The sequence below is a fragment of the Tupaia chinensis genome, unplaced genomic scaffold (genome assembly GCF_000334495.1).
Source record: "Tupaia chinensis unplaced genomic scaffold, TupChi_1.0 Scaffold139927_1, whole genome shotgun sequence".
Lineage (NCBI taxonomy): Eukaryota > Metazoa > Chordata > Mammalia > Scandentia > Tupaiidae > Tupaia > Tupaia belangeri.
This window is the reverse complement of record NW_006199806.1, coordinates 757,840-775,793: the sequence shown is the minus strand read 5'-3', so window position 1 is coordinate 775,793 and position 17,954 is coordinate 757,840. Positions and strand designations below refer to the sequence as shown.

Genomic DNA, 17,954 nt, shown 5'->3' with positions numbered 1-17,954 from the left:
CACGCGCTCTATAGCAAAAACCTCTCAAAAAAAAAAAAAAAAAAGAATCTAAGGAAACACTGTTTTGTAATATAACTATGTCTTCTCAGAATTACGTATACCAAAATAAACTGGATTATATTGTATTTATTCATTTGCCATATACTCTTCTAAGCCATTTTAATTAGTGACTTTTGAAAAATGGCTTATTATTCTGAAACAAGCTCATAGTTTTGATATCCAGATATTGTTCCATCTTATAAAAATAAGTATTTGGATCTATTTTTAGATGACTTCAAACCTGCTTCTATTGATACTTCTTGTGAAGGAGACCTTGAGGTTGGCAAAGGTGAACAGGTGACAATAACTCTACCAAACTTAGAAGTAAGTATTTCTTTTTCTTTCCTTTTTTTTAAAATAGTTTTGACAATAACTCTACCAAACTTAGAAGTAAGTTTTTCTTTTTCCTTTTTTTTTAAATAGTTTTTTTTTGTTGTTTTGTTATTGTTGTTGTTTGTTTTGTTTTGTTTTAGAGTAAGAGATTTTTGCTATAGGTGCATGTACTCACTGGAGAGACAGAATGTAAGAAATCACCCCCCAGCAGGCATGGCCATGCCACAGTCCTTTCTCCTCTACTCTTCTCTTGAGATTTCTGACCATGCACTCACACGCACCTGGTGTGAGTTTCAAGGCACTGGGTCTGGAACTGGAACCATGGTTGGCCTTGTGGAAATCCAGTGCCTTAATGACTACACCTCCTGTTGGCTCCTTATTTTTACTTTTTTTCAGTTTTTTATATGGTGCATGTGCACTCACTGGAGAGAGACAGAGAGAGGAAAGTGAGAAATTACCCCTTCCATCCTGAGAGCATGACCATGCCTTAGTCCCTCGTACTTCAGTCTTCTCTCAGGACTTTGGGCATGCACATACATGTGCCTGACATGATTTTTCAGTCCCCTGGGTCTGGGACGCAAACCATAGAGTTGACCATGTGGGATCCAGACACCTTAGCCTTCACACTACCTGCTGGCCCAACAGTAAGTATTTCTATATAATGTGACTAGAGAGATCTTTTTGTAGGATTTCTACTAAATTTAAATGGAAATAATTGAACAAATCATGCAGTGATGGTCAGTTAAAATAATTAATAAGCTCAGCAAAGTAAAGTGTTTTAAGGGGCTGACAGGTGGCGTGGTGATTAAGGTCCTAAACTCCCACATGGCTAACTATCGTTTGAGTCCTGGACCTGGAGGCTTGCTTTCTCATTTTCATTCTCTATCTCTGGTATGCACATATGCCCTATAGCAGATTAAGATATTAAAAATAATAATTAATAAAATTAAATAAATAATGAAGTTTTGGAAAGTATTTTCACTAAAATAATCTTAAAATACTTTAATCAATATAATGGTTTCAAGAACTATCAGAGCAAATGACTTGAAAAAAACTGGGATTTATTTATTACATTTTTATTATAAGTCAGATTTTGTATCTAAACAAGGGATAATAACATGTCTGTGGTCTTCTAGTCTTAATCTGTTATAGCAGAAAGACATATTAAACTTATAAGTTAGAGCGTATATAAAACTCTATGCATGCACATAAGTGAAATCAAATACTCTACCTGGTAGAATCTTGAAAGGCTTCGCAAAACAAGCAGTACTTTATTTGAGCCTTCAAAGCTGCCGTCCCCAATGCTTTTATGCTTTTGGAACCAGGACTGGTTTTGTGGAAGATGCTTTATCCAAGGACTGGGGTGGTGAGGGGAGAATGATATCTGGATGAGTCAAGCACGTTATATCTATTGTGCACCTTATTTCTATTACATTGTAATGTGTAACAAAATGATCATGCAGTTCACCATGCTATGGAATCAGCAGAAGAAGCTCTGAACTTGTTTTCCTGTAACTAAATGTTTTTTTTTTTTTTTTTTTTACTCATTTTGGCTATGATTAGCTTGTGAGCTTACTTAAACTGTGATGAGACAAGTACGTGACATAGGAAAAAGGCATGGACAGAAGTGACAAATATCAATATGATACTGCAAGGGTGGGCCATGTGCAGACTAAAATAAGTGTTGGATTCTGACTTAAAGCCTGCCACCAGATGCAGCTTATTTGTCACTTGCCACTCCCTGGGGTTTTGATATGAATCTGCAAGCCATTGTTTATTTTGGTTGCTGTGCAGTCAAATCTCTCTGCTAACACTAATTATTCACATCTGCTCCCTTAGCACTAGCATTTCCACCTTGCAAGCTCTGGATCATCGGACCTTAGATTCATATAAGGAGTGCATAACTTACATCTCTTGCCTGAGCATTCACAGTAGAGTTCGTGCTCCTACCTTGCCTGAGCATTCACAGTAGGGTTTGCACTCCTATGAGAATTTAGTGCTGCTGCTGGTCTGATAGGAGGTGGAGGTTAAGCAGCAATGCCAGCAATTGAGGAGTGGCTGTAAATACAGATGAAACTTTGCTGCATCGCCTGCCACTCACCTTCTGTTGTGCAGCCTGGTTCCAGGGTTTGGGGACCCCTGCTTTAAAGGACATATAATTTTATAAGGTAAATAGAGAATAGAATACTCTGGGCAGGCAAACAGTATGTGAAATTATCTAATGTGAAAGAGCAAGGAGTTTGGGAATAAATGCCTTTATATAGTAAATCACAGTATAATGAAAAATGATTGATAAGAATAGAGATATTCTTATTTTATTATAGACATATTTATATTGTAATGTAGAACTTAGGCATTAATCTGTAGTCATTTGAAGACAAAGATTTTCAAGCTGAGAAAGAACATGGTCATATTTATGTTCTTAGAAGAATTTCAGCAGTAGTTTGGGGAATGAGTTATAAAAGAAAGAGACTAGGTCAGAAAGGCCTTAACCAAAAGTTTTATTTTGTTTTTTCTTTTTAAAAATTTCCAACTGTATCCAAGTAACACTATCAAATACTATTTGCATAAAAATACAAGTTCTTTGTTGTATGTTCTAGTTTCTCAGTGTTTGAGTTAGGAATTTCTTAGTATGCAGCTCAAGTTTCTTTCTCTTTTCTTTTATTCAGACTATTCTCAGAGAAAACCAAGACTGTAACTTTATACTTTAATATATAAGGAAAATGCTGGGCTTTTTGATAGTTTTTCCTTGTTTTAATTTTTGTTGTAGGAGTAGTTTTTTTAGTATGTATAATTGTTTATTTATTTAATTCCATTTGTTGTTATTATTTTTCAATCTGACCAGAGGAAGAAAGGGAAAGAGAGAAAGCAAGCCACCAAGTCCGGGACTCAAACTGCAGTCAGCCATGTGGGAAACCAGCACCTTTAACCATCATGCCACCTGCCGGCCCCCCACCAGAGTGGTATTGTGCTGGTCTGGCTACATTCTCTTTTCCACATTAGTAACATGGCATGTCATGGTCAGAGGAATAGTAAACAAGCCCTCTGTCCTCTAGTCTGTTATCTTTTTCAGTCAGCAGCATTTATTGAGACTCCACTGTTACATCAGACTGTATCAGCTGCTGCTTCTGAGGGTTTTGCTAAGGACTATGAAATTTGTAGGGGGCTTTTTAATGAATATTTTTCTTTTGCTCCCTTAGAAAGTGTAGGAAATGAAAAATTAATTGGATATGACATGTGTTTATAAGTTAACCTTTGTATTACTTTATTAAACTTGTCCAGCTTCTAGTGATTTCTAAAATAGTTTGGAAATTTAATCTCCAATAACTTAAGGCTTCTTTGCTTTATGATGTTTATTAAAGAAAAATCTAAACCAGATGCTTATTTTTTATTTTATTTTATTTTTTTAGTTTTTGCTATTTGTTACATTACCTTGCTGGAGAGAGAGGGAAAGTGAGAAATCACTCCTTGTGGGGATGGCCACACCACAATCCCCTCTCCTCCATTCTTCTTTCAGAACTCTGAGCATATATGCACACTACCCCATATGTCTTTCAACCTCCAGGTCTGGAACTGGAACCATGAAGTTGGCCATTAAGGATCCAGCCACCTTAACTACTACACCAGTGGTTGGCCTGAGGTTCTTAATTTTAGGAGTTACTGAAACATCCTTAAATTGGGAACATCAGATGGCATAATGGATACCTCACTGGACTCCAACAAAGTTGCCTGCAGTTCAAGTCCCGGACCCAGTGGCTTAAAACTCACACCAGGCACATGTGTGTACATGCTCAAAATTCCAAGACTCCTCTTGGATTTTGGAGGAGGAATGATTGCGGTGTGGCCATGCCCCTTGGGTGGTGATTTCTTGCTTTCTGTTTCTCTTTCTCTGTCTCTCTGGTGAGCACACGTGCCCTATAGCAAAAATCTATTTAAAATAAAAAAAAAAACCACTTAAATTGACAATAGGAGTCACTAGCTGTTGGCTCATTCTATAATATTGTTGACTAATGATGATTGGTTTGTAGAAAAATGTTAGTTGGATTCTTCTTTGCCATGTAGCACGTTGTTTTCTCAAATTGCAATCCTCCTAGCTTCATCCCTTACATTACTCTTCTACTCCAAGAAAATGAGAATTCTTACTTTAATTTTTTCCCCTGGGTCCCAGAGTCATTTATTTTTATTTTCATTTTATATATTCAACCAGTCTACATCACTACAGCTTGTAAAGTGAGTTTACTCAACGTGAATACACTTCATACCAATCCAGTTGAAGATACCATATATATTATCATCAACAGATAATCATGCATTTCTGTATCCCAGAATTCTTGCATTTATTAATATATCTTTTTTGTTTACTTATATCCTGCTTTAATCAAGAGTTGCTGTCTACCATGTGTTTGATTATGGTCTCTGTTAAAATACCTCTTGAAAGAATGACAAATGTAGAACACCTGTATGTTCAAGCTTGTAAATTGTTATTGTTTTTTGTTTGTTTGTTTGTTTTTAGAGAGTTTTCTTGCCATAGGGTGCATGAACTTGCTGGAGAGACAGAGACAGAAAGTGAGAAATCACGCCCGAGAGAGGATGGCTGCACCACAATCCCCTCTCCTCCCAGTTTCCTCTCCGGATTTTGGGCATGCACACACATGCATCTGGCATGAGTTTAAGCCACTGGGTCCAGAACTCAGACTGCAGTTGGCTTAACCATTACACCATCTGCTGGTCCCTTAGCCTGTAAATTGTTAATTTCTGAAATATAGAAATCATTTGGGGACAAAATACTCTGGGCAAACAGAACAGTATATGAAAGGCTCTAATGATGAAAGAATAAGTGGAATAAATGACTTTATGTAGTCACTCACCTCTAGTCCACCAGAAATATATCTGAAAAAGAATATACCTCATGGGGCCGCAGGTGGTGTGGTGGTTAAGGTCTTAGAATTCCACATAACTAACCACAGTTGGAGTCCCAGCCCTTGTGGCTTACTTTCACATTTTCCCTCTCTCTCTGTCTGTCTCTCTGTCAAATTAAAGAATAATAATAATAATAATAATAATAAATAATTCTTAAAAAAAGGAATATGCCTCAGTATTTTTGTGTATGTATATGTGTGACCAAGAAAGAGTAAGAGGGAGACTGGTACATGTACCATCTGTGTGCATGTATCTTTTGTCCACTGCAAGGTAGCTACCAGGAATACAGAGAATAGACATGGTCAGTGTCCTAAAAAACAGTTTCCTCTTTCTCCCTCAATGAGAAAGACAGGAAATAACTGATTAAAACTTAGAAATGTATGAACTATCATAAAGGTATATATAGAATATTAAATGAGGGGTAACTCTGTCAGGGGAAGCAGAGAAGGTATGAGGATACACTGAGCCTTGGAGATGAGTTACCCAGGTGCAATCCAGCCACCCCCACCACCATACCAACAGCTGGCCCATAAGGATTTTTAAGCATGGGAGCAATATAATTAGATTTGCCTCTCAACAGAATGGGGAATACAATTGGAAGGAGGGTAAGGAAGAAGATAACAATAATCTAGGTGAAGTGATGATTGAGTAATAGCAAAGTTGGGTGATAGCAGTGAACACTGAAATGATAGGAAATATCCAGTAGTTATTTAGAGCCAAAGATAATTCCTATGCTTAGTAGCTGCCTGGTAACTCTAATATTGGGTCGTCAGAAAAGTCATGAAGCATTTTTGCATAGAAAAAACTGTGTCCTGAGGGACCAGCAGGTGGCGTGGTGGTTAAGGTGCTGGACACTCCCTCATGGCCAACCATGGTTCAAATTCTGGACCTGGTGTCTTGCTTTCTCACTTTCTCTCTGTCTTTCTCTGTCTCTCTCTGATTAAGTTGAATGAATGAATAAATAAAGTTAAATAATTCTTTAAAAAAAGAAAAACTGTGTCATGACTTTACAGACAACCCAATAGTTGCTTTTCTTAGGACATGGGATAAGAGAATGGGCAGAAATTAAAGTTTAAAAGTTAGGAATGATGCTTAATGAGTAAAAAAGTTTAAGTGTATAAAACCTTATTCAGAGTATAGAAAGTAGGTATAGATATTATGAAAAACGTACGTATTACCTGTGATTAGAAGTTGTTCATTTTGTTTGTATTCAACATCGCTATTTGTAAAGGTCTTGATACTTCTTTAGCTGCTGGGTGCAATTAAAAAAACTAATAATCCAGTTCTTATTCTTTAGGAGCTCAAAGTACAGTAATATGCTTTAAGTTTGAGATATATTCCACATTCTGAGTGATAGTATAAATACCTTTAAGAGGAATTAGTTGCACAAATATCTCAACTGTAATTTGGAGTCCTTGGGTGGCTATTTTGGGGGCTCTTACTTGTTTTCATCTAGGGTATCTGAAAAAGTTATTTGCCAGGAAGGTACCCAGTTTATTCTATGTTGAGCATGTTCCTGGCTCGCCAGCTTACCAGAGCTTCAGCTAGTGCTTCACATTTAACCCTTCAGAGTTAGTCTAGACATCGTGTCTTCCGTTGTGTGCTATGCATTTCTTGATTTCCTATAGATCACTATAGTCTTAGAGAGAGGTAAAAAACCTGTTTCTTTCTTTCACTTTTATCATTTTCTCTCCGTATCTCTTAGAATCTCTAAGCTATGCCCCTTTCATGTCATTCTCAGTCACCAAATTTATATCCCATACTCTTCCTAGTGGCTATTTAGTAAATCCTTAATGATTGTTAACTTTTTAGATATGATATGTCCTTTACGCCTTTTAAAAGTCACCCTTTCTAGCCTGATCTAACGGTACAATTGTATTTGACAAAATTATCGTAAATGTTAAAAATTTAATATGCTTTTATAAAGTTTAAAAACAACCAAACAGGCTCAATCACTGTGGCACAGAGATAATGAAAGTGTCTTACAAAGCTGGAAGCCATATGGCTGACTGCTGGTTTGGATCCCCAGGTCAGCCTGGAAACATGCTAGATGAGCCTGGGGATACCCAGGATCTGAGGAGCTGGAGGGCTAGAAAAAGGGGATTGCAGAAAATAAGACCCTGTCGAGGGTTCTTCTTTCTCTTTCTCTTCCTCTTGTGTGTGTGCATGCACGCACACTTTCTATCATAAAACAACAAAGCAAACACACAATATGTTGTTTAGGGATATATATAAGGAGTCTTTAAAAAGTTATTGGAAAATGTATATTATGAAAAAAACTGAATAAATTTCAAAAAAATTTTGTCTCAAAATAAACTCGTATGTTAAGTCTTTTTCTCCAGACTTTGAAGTCTCCTTGTATATGTGACATAAAGCAAGAAAATGATAAACATAAAATTCATTCTGGTTTGGTGTGGCAGGGACAAAGGATAGAGAAGGAGCGTGTAGGTAGATGTAGGTTTTTAGTAAAGGTTTAGGCTTCTTTAACCCTTTACTATGGAAAATAGAATAGTATAATGAACTTCCGTGTACCCATCACTGAGCTTCAATAATTACCAATACTTTGCCAATCTTTTTTTCAATCTAGTTGCCTACCACTTTTCTTTCCTGGCTTATGTGAAAGTAAACCCCAGGCAGTATGCTACTTTGTAAATGTCTATCTATGCATTTCTAACTGATAAGGATGTTTTTAATTTAGTCTGCGTATCATGCTGTTGTCACACCTAGTAGAATTAGTAAATAATATACTTGGTCCATACTCACAGTTTCATGGTGATCTCAAAAATATCTTGTTTACTGATTGTATATAAAGTATCCTAACTAGAATCTGGCACTCTACGCTGTATTTGGATATTACATTTCTTCTCACTTTCCCTCTATTCAAGTTCCTTCTCCTTTTTATGCCATTAATGATAAGTTATTGGATTAAATTGGAGAAACCAAGTTAGAATATACTCATATTCTGCATTTCAAATAACTTGTCTTTGGCATTAACTTGTTCCTCTATTCCCCATATTTCTTATAAACTAGTAATTATATATCTAAAGGCTTAATAAGTGTTAGATTGTTTTGGATTTTTGTTTATTTAGTTTTGGCAAGAGTATTTTATGAGTAATACTGTGTACTTTATATCACACAGTGAAACATGTAGTGTCTGGTTGTTTCTTTCTTTCTTTCTTTTTTTTTTTTTTTTTTTTGAGGTTTATGCCATAATGCACATTGCAATCACCAGAGAGAGGGAAAGTGAGAAATTACCCCCACAGGGGGATGGCCATATCACAGTCCCTTCTCCTCTTGGTATTTTGGGCATGCATGCACACATGGCCAACATGATTTCGAAGCCACTGGGTCCAGGACCCTAATGGTCAAGTTAGCCTACGGAAGTCCAGCACCTTAACCATCATGCCACCTGCTGGCCCCAGTTTCACTTTAAAAAAAAATTTTAATTTTATTTGATTTTTAAATTAATCATCACCATTATTATTATTATTTAATTTGACCAGCGAGAGACAGAGAGAGAGGGAAAGTGAGAAAGCAAGCCGTCAAGTCTGAGACCCAAACTGTGGTCAACTATGTGGGAGTCCAGCACCCTAACTACCAAGCCACCTGCTGGCCCTGCCCCAGTTTCACTTTTAAAGAAGCTAAAATTAGTGGGTTTAGTGTAACAGACATTTGTTGATAACATTTCTTTTCTTTTTTTTGGAGAGGTTTTTGCTATAGGGTGTGTGCTCTCGCCAGCCAGACAGAGAGAGACGGAAAGCGAGAAATCACCCCTAGGGGGGATGGCCACGCCGCAATCCTTTCTCCTCTGTTCTCCTCTCGGGATGTTGGGCACGCACACGCACGCGCCCAGAGTGAGCTTCAAGCCACCGGGTCCAGGATGCAAACCACGATTGACTACATGGGAATCCAGCGACATAGCCATTATGCTAACTGCTGGTCCCACATTTTCTTATTATCCATAAGGAGGTACCATTTTAAGAAAATACAAGATTTTAAAATTAAACTAATAAAGCAATAAGGAAAAGGGTGGGTAAGGGTACATGATTCAAGCTTCTATTCCCTTATCCATGAATATACTGGCTGTATTAGAACTGAATTTTCAAATGCCCATTATAAGCTGATGAAACAAATCTTTACTAACTCAGAGAAAATAACTCCTTTTTTCCCTTTCCTTAATTTTTTTACTATCTTTTTACTATCTTTGTCTCCCTCTTTAAAAAAAAAAAAGACCACACTCTTTGCTTTCAGGGTAGTAAATGTGGGTAGCTTATATGTGACTTGAAGAACAACGGAAATTGTGAAATATAGTGTGGGAAGAACTCAAAGTCCACCTCCCCAACTGAGTTTCTATGGTACATTTCAAGGAATGATAATTAACTTTTTAAACAGGGTTCAACAACGCCAGTAACCGTTTTCAAAGGTTCAAAGAAACCTTACTTAAGAGAATGCATTTTGATTATTAACCGTGATACTGGAGAATGCCGACTAGAAAAACTCAGCAGCAATATCACAGTAAAGAAAACAAGGTAAGCGATTTAATAAAATAAATTATTTATCAACACATAAATTTCTAAGTAAATAATAGGAAAAGTTACTGAATCAAATCATATTATTATATAAGGTATTTCTGCATATCAAAATATTTTAATGTGTTTCTAAGTTTAAACTCAGTGGAAAGCCTTAGCCAAATATTTTTACAATATTGTGATATGTCAAATCTTGCTTTGCATCTGGTGTTCTCTATAAGTATAGATATACTTTTTATTTTAAATGCTTTCTTAAAATTGTACTGAAAAGAATCTGTTATACACTCTCCAAAATGATTTCCCCTTTCTTAGTAAAATTTTAAGTACCTATAATATATAAAGCACTAGAAAATGGAAAGTTTAACAAACATTAAGCTCAGGACTGTATTTTAATTGGATTAACAGACCATACCATTAAAAAAAGTCAATAGGACAATGTAGCCATCTCAGATATTTTTGGAATTAGTAAGGTTTCTTTAAAAGCCATACAAAAATTGCTCTTAAGATTAAATTAAAGGAAGGGAGAGGTTATGATTAATTGGAACATTCAGAGAGGTCTTATTGATATATCTTGAGAGAAGATTAAGATTCTAAGAATTACCTCAGGTGCTTATTAAAAATAAGAATGCTGGGGACCAGCAGTTGGTATAATGGCTGGCTATGTCACTGGACTCACATGTAGTCGACTGCAGTTCAAGTCCCAGACCCAGTGGCTTAAGCTCACACCAGGCACATGTACGTGCATGCCCAAGATCCCAAGAGGAGAATGGAGGAGAAGGGATTGCAGTGTGGCCATCCCCCCTGGGAGGTGATTTCTTGCTTTCTGTCTCTCTGTCTCTGTCTTTCTGGCAAGCACATGCACCCTATAGCAAAACCTCTCCAAAATAAATAAATAATTAAAATTTTTAAGATAAATAAATAATAAGAATCCCGGCCTCTTTATTTATTTACTTATTATTTTAAGAGACATTTTTGCTATAGGGCATGTACACTCACCAGAGAGACAGAAAGCTAGAAATCTCTCCCCAGGGGGGATGACCACGCAGCAATTCCTTCTCATTCTGGGACTTTGGGTACCCCTGCACATACACTTGCATAAGTTTTAAGCTGCTGGGTCCAGGACTTCAACCACGGTCGATTACATGGAAGTCTAGCAATGCAACCATCATGCCATCTGCTGGTCCTGAGTCCTGGCCTTTCTGAGCTACTCTTTCTGTTTGTTCAGGCCCACTCCTATCTCGCAGGAGGGTACTTTCACTTTTATTTAATAAACTGTCCTTTGCTTTCACTATGGGCATGTTTTATTCAATTCTTTGTCCAGAACCCCAAGAACCTGGATATCACCAAAGTCATCCCCCAACAGTTCTGAGGCTGTTTCTTTGATTCATAGAATATCGTTATCTGAGCCCCAGCACTTCCATACAAGAAATCTAGATAACGGTAACTTCTACATATGGGAAAGATGGGGTAGAAGCAATAGGCCTGACTGTTCCATGAAGGGCAGGAGTGGTCCAAAGTAGAGGAGAATCCACAGACAATGTGGAATGCCCAGGTACCCAGGTCCTAGGTTATAATAAAGTCCCAAAATCTAATCTCAGATCAGGGAAGGAGGCTGGGAAACTCTATTTTTTTTATTTATGTTTTTAATATCTTAATACCTCCTCCCATCTCCATTCTCCATGATTCTTACTAATAGTATTATTATTCAGAGCCAGTGAGTAAGACTTGTTAGAATAGAGCAATGATTTGTCTCTGTACCTGTGAATAAGTACTGGGAAGTGAAGGTTGATGTTGATAGTGGTTTAGAGGTAAGGTTAATAAAGATGGGTTGAGATTAGTGCCTGCAGTATTGACTAATTTAGGACATCACCTTGCAAGCAATAGTTACATATTTGAGTCTACTAAACTTAAAACTGAAATGTTTACAGTTTTGTTTTGAAACAGTAATCTAGCAAAGAGACTAAAACGAAACAATGTAGGAAACAGAAAAATGTACAAACTAGGAGTTTTGAGAGCAAAATGAGAGTGAGGCTCTACATACTTTGTAAAGCAAGAACTGGGAGGATTTGATGATTGGAAATGGAGCAAGAAGTCAAGCATAGTTTTGTTATATACTCTTTTTTTTTTTTTTTTTTTGAGAAGTTTTTGTCATAGGGGGCGTGTACTCTCCAGAAAGACCGAGAGAGACAGAGAGACAGAAAGCGAGAAATCACCCCCCAGGGTAGGGATGGCCACACCACAATCCCTTCTCCTCCATTCTCTTCTCAGGATCTTGGGCATGCACGCATACACGCCCGGCGTGAGTTTAAGCCACCTGGTCCAGGACTAGAACTGCAGTCGACTACATGGGAGTCTAGTGACATAGATATTGAAAGAAAAGTAGTAAGAATCCCCTTAACAGCATACCCGTTAGAAGTTTTGAATGGAAACTGTGGAAATTATTTAGCTTTAACAGAAATGGTAATTTCAGAACTCATGGAGTAAACCATCCTTGTTACACACTTAGGTTTTTCCAGTGTCTTATCTATTCAGTTTGAGCAGTGGTTTTTGTTTTTGTTCACATTAGCATGCTTTAGTCAACCTGTGTATGATGCCATACATGTAGCAGGTATACCATAAATACTTGTTAAATAATAAATTAATTTTTAAAAATATTTTAAATTGTTTATTTAATTTCATTTTTTGTAATTATTATTGTTTTTAGTTTGACCAAAGAGAGAAAGAGGGAGAGAGAGAGAGATAGAGGGAAAGTAAGCAAGCAAGCCTCCAGGTCCAGGACTTGAACCGTGGTTGGCCACATGAAAGTCCAGTGCCTTAACCACCATGCCACCTGCCAGTCCCAATAAATTTTTATTCAAGATGTCCAAGACTATCATTTCAGAGTTCTCTAGGGAAAAAGAAAGTGGTCAATTTTAGTAGCTTTGTGAATTGAATGGTTATATTGCTATCATACCTCTTTTGATCTTTGATAATGTTTCCTTGCAGAGTTGAAGGAAGCAGTAAAATTCAGTATCGTTTAGAGCAACAACAACAACAAATGCGGAACCCAACCAGGACTCCGTATCTTCCAAAACATTCTACATCTGAGGACAAGATGTCTCCAGCATCTCCAATGGATGACATTGAAAGAGGTAATGTCTAAATTTTTACAATATCCCTTTACAAGAGATAATTAAGAAATATTAAATGAAATTTCTTGTTTCAATTAACAGTGGGACTAGCTATAAAGTTTTAATGAAAGGTGTTTTTTTTTTTTTTTTGTAATTATACATTTTGCTTGGGCAAAGGTGTACCTTACAGTTTAAGGTATTAAATAAAGGAGACTATATCCATTTAAGAACATTTATATCTTCTTTATTATTCAGGACAAAAATAGTAACTGTTTATATATGTGTAACTGGAGTTTTCTTCTTTTGGGCAGTTGTGATGAGTCAAAGTCAGTTGTTCACATCTTCCTACTGAAGTTCTTTGTACCCAGACTATAGATATCTAAGATAGCACCAAACTAATATGGAAGAGAAGATAAGAGTACTCAGAAACAGCAGGAAGGCATTTCTAGAGAGATACAGCCTTTTTCTTTTTTTTAATTAAAATTTTTTTTATTAGTTTTAGAGATTTTTGCTATTGGATGCTCTCTAGAGAGACAGAAAGTAAGAAATCACCATCCGGGGGAATGGCCACGCCACACAATCCCTTCTCCTCTGTTCTCCTCTTAGGATTTTGGGCATGTGTGCACATGCACCCGGTGAGATTTTTCAAGCTGCCAGGTCTTGGACTTGAATCATGGTCAACCACATGGGAGTCCAGCATCTTAGCCACTATACCACCTGCTGGTCCCCCAGCCATTTTTTTAAAGTAAGAAAATGTAAATCTCAAGTTTTTTTTCTAGCTGCAGTTGGATTGTTGATGTTATGGTAATTGTGGCAGCACTTAAGTCTAGTCACCAAAGTATATTTGTTTCTACACTTTGCCTTCATAGTTTGCACAGAGCTATCTGGTTCCACTTGTGTTCTCCAGTATAATATTCACTCCCTAATGAATTAGTAGTTCCTATACAAACAGTAAGAAGACATAAGCCCAGGACTTTTGTTGGTACAAGATATCTTGAATTTTATTTTATCTTTATATCATATCTACTTCTAAAATAAATCAGAATTATGATGTAATTATATATATACTAGAATATAGTGAAACAAAATCAAGATATCGAAGAGGCATTTGAAGCAAATTTGCTAATTATTAAAACATTAAATATAGCTCTGAGCTTCCTAGCTACCAAGGTAAAAATGAGGACAAAAGTGGCATTTTTTTTCAAGTTTTTTATTATTTAATTAATACATTCTTATGGAAAAAGTTACTCCACACATACCTCTTCTCATTTTTTTGTCATCATGCATACTTTAATTCTAATGAGCATATATAATTAAAGCAATTTGTGAAATAGCCTGTTGCACAACAGAATTTAATTTCTTTTTTTTTTGTTTTGAAATCCAGATTTTATTTGCTTTAATAAGTGGTGTGAGTATATAGTACATATAGGATGATAATAACAGTTAGAGATTTTTAGGAAGCATTTACTATATGCCAGGAAATGTACTAAACACTTTACATACATTTAATTTAATCCTTGAAAACTCTATGAGATAGGTGCTTCAGATGAGGAAAGGGAAGCTCAGAGAGGTGCAGTTGCCTTACTCAATGTTGCTCATGTAGTAACTACATAGTATAGCAGGGAAATGAATCCAGGCAGTCTTCAAACTCCTTCATTGATTTCCATTTGATTAGGAACTAGAAATCCTTCCTGAATGTCTGCTCAAATAGTACAAGTAAAATTCTATTGCCTGGTAAATAAATTCAGTTTAAAAATTATTGCTGGGGCCAGCAGGTGGCATGGTGGTTAAGGACGCTGACTCCCACATGGCTGACCATTGTTCGAGTCCCAGGCCTGGTAGTTTGGTTTCTCACTTTCCCTCTCTCTCTCCCCCTCACTCTGTTCCTCTCTGTTCAAAAAATTAAAATAAATAAATAAATAAAATGATTATTTAAAAATAAGTTATTCCTTCATCAAGTGGCCAACTATTACATGAAAAGATTGTCAACGTCATCAGTAATCAGTGAAATGCAAGTTAAAACCACAGTGAGAAACCATTATACATTTATTAGAATGGCTAATATTAAAAAGATCAACAGTTCCTATGTTGCAAGATTGTGAAACATCTGGAACTCTTTTTTTTAGTCATAATCATATATTTTATTTTTTTATGTTCATTTTTATGTCCTAAACTTCTATTAATAATTCTAAAATATCTCACATTATAAACATAAGCAGCAGTTATAAAGCATGCATGGCTTATACAATTAAATAAAATGAATATCCAGGTACCCACTGCTCAGCTTAACAAATAGAATATTACTTGTTCACATCCCTCATATAACCCTCCTAAAAGCATCCTCAACAGAATTTAATTTCATAATAAACTTTATATATATATTTTTTTCATATATCAAGTGTTTCCTCCTGTTGTACCTCTGACTTACCCTCCACCATCCAATTTAAGGTAACCATTGACATAGTAAGGCGTAAGTGTATCATTTGTAGCATATTTTTATTATCTGAGAGATAGGTTCCAAAGAATCAGATTTTTCTCTGATACTAGATTCTGAAAGGAATTTATCATATGGAACCTGTTCTAGGGAGCATTAAACTGTGTAGTGTCCTCAATAGTAACTCGATGGTACAAGTAGAAGTTCTTCCATGTGGCAGTTTTGTAGCAGAGAACTTAATTAAAGGGTTATATTGAAATATAACTGAGGGAAAAGAGAGCTGTATAGTATAATTAATTTAACCTGATCCAAGCATAAAATTTACTTATTTTTATGAAAACAGAACATTATTTACCTTTTAGTGTTTTTACAGCATGTTCCTTCCTTAGACTGTATTCTAGGAAATATTTTTTTGACAAGAAAAGAGAAGCAGAGTGGTATAAAAGATAGGAAACAAACAGAAAATAAATGACATACTTAAGCCATAATATGTCAGTGATTACCTTAAATATAAATGGTCTCAGTAACTAATTAAAAGGTAGAAATTGACAGAGTATGTACTAGTACTGTCAAAACTTAACCATATGCTCTTTCTGGGAGACTAGTGAAAGGTGAAAAAAAAATATACCTGCATACATTAGTTTTAAAAAGCACATGTGGTAGGGCTGGCAGGTGGCATGCGTGATGGTTAAGAGGGTTGGACTCCCACATGACCGACTGTGGTTCGAGTCCTGGACCTGGCATCTTGCTTTCTCACTTTCCTCTCTCTTTCTCACTCTCACTCTCACTCTATCTATTTTTAATTATTTTTAAAAAATGAAAAGAAAATAAAACACATGTGGACATGTGGCTTTAATAATATCAGACGAAGTAGACTGGAGCAAAACAAATTACTCTAAAGATGTACGTTAAGATTAAAGGGTCAGGACCAGCAGATGGTGTAATGGTTACATTGCTGGACTCTCATGTAGTCGATCACGTTTTTAGTCCTGGACCTGGCAGCTTGAAACACACCGAGCATGTGTGCATGTGTGTCCAAAAATCCCAAGAGGGGAATGGAGGAGAAAGTATTCCAGCATGGCCATCCCCCCTGGGGGTGATTTTTCGCTTTCTGACTCTATCTATCACTCTCGGTCTCTCTGGTGAGCATACATGCCCCATAGCAAAAATAATGATTAAAAGGTTAACTTACCAAGAAGACATAAATGTGTACACATCTAACAGTAGTACTGTAAAATATATGAAGTAAAAACTGATAGAACTGAAAAAAGAAATATAAAAATCTACAATATGCCTGGGTACTTTATCATTCTGCTCTAATAGAACTACTAGACAGGAACTCAACTAAGATATAGAAAAATATGAGCACAAAATCTAATTTATATTTAAAAAATTATTCTATACAACAGTAGAATGTGTCTTTTTATTTTCTTACAAGTGCTCATGGAATTCACCAAATTATATCCTGGGCCCTAAGAGAACCTCAATTTAGTTAGTCAGTCAGTCAGTCTCTCTCTTGCTGTATGGCGCATGTGCTCACCAGAGAGATAAACTAAATTTCTCTCAGTAAAAATAAACTATCTCAATAAATTTATAAAAGTTAAAGCCATATAGACTATATTCTCTGGCCATGATAGAATCAACTAAAAGTAATAACAGACAATGGAAAAACTCAGAAGACTTAGAAATTGAACAACACACTTCCATGTAATCCATGGGTTAAAGAAGAAGGCTCAAAGAAAATTAAAAATAATATAACTAGATGGTCTTTTTAATAAATGGTGCTGGGAAAACTGGATATCCATTTGCAAAAGAATAAAACTAGCCCCCCCCCATCTCTCACTAGCTATAAAAATCAACTCCAAATGGATTAAAGACTAAACATAAACATAACCAAACTGTAAAATTTCTTGAGAAAAAGTATAGGGAAAATACTTGAAAATACTGGAGTAGGCAAAGATTTCTTAAATAAAACCCTAAAGCACAGGCAGTACCACCAAAACTGACAAATTGGATTATGTCAAGTTGAAAAGTTTCTGTCACAGCAAAGGGAACAATAGACAACCAAAAAAGGAGGAAATATTTGCAAACTACGTCTGACAAGGGATTGATAACTAGAATATATAACTCAACAGCTTAAAACTAAGAACCCTGGGCCATGGCATAATGATTATATCGCTGGACTCCCATATAGTTGACCATGGTTCGAGGCCTGGACCAGGAGGCTTAAAACTCACACCAGGCACATGTGCATGCATGCCCAAAATCCCAAAAGGAGAATGGAGGAGAAGGGAGTGCAATGTTGCCATCACCTCTGAGGGTGATTTCTCACTTCCTGTCTTTTGGTCTCTCCAGCAAGCACATGTACTCTATAGCAAAAATCTCTAAAAACAAAAAACCTAAGAACCCAGTTGAAAAATGGACAATCAACCTGCATTAATGAAATAAGATAATTAGAAGGCAGTTCTTGCCAAAATAGCTTTAAATTTTTACAATTTTAGGGGTTTTGTTTTTAACTTTTTTTATTTTTAATTTTGGAGAGGTTTTTGCTATAGGGTGCATGCGCTTGCCAGAAAGACAGAGAGACAG

The 17,954-nt window shown here is 36.2% G+C and overlaps 1 protein-coding gene across 1 annotated transcript in view; it reads left to right on the top strand.

Annotated features, from left to right (window-relative positions):
- The first annotated feature begins 409 nt into the window (after positions 1-409).
- The window catches only part of EAF2 (ELL associated factor 2), a 27,212-nt gene continuing 9,667 nt past the window's right edge, over positions 410-17,954 (top strand). The window contains exons 1-3 of the mRNA XM_027765907.1: positions 410-429; positions 9,685-9,821; positions 12,807-12,952. Coding sequence (XP_027621708.1) covers positions 12,859-12,952 — 94 coding nt within the window. The 5' untranslated portion in view covers positions 410-429; positions 9,685-9,821; positions 12,807-12,858. The remainder of the gene's footprint in view (positions 430-9,684; positions 9,822-12,806; positions 12,953-17,954) is intronic.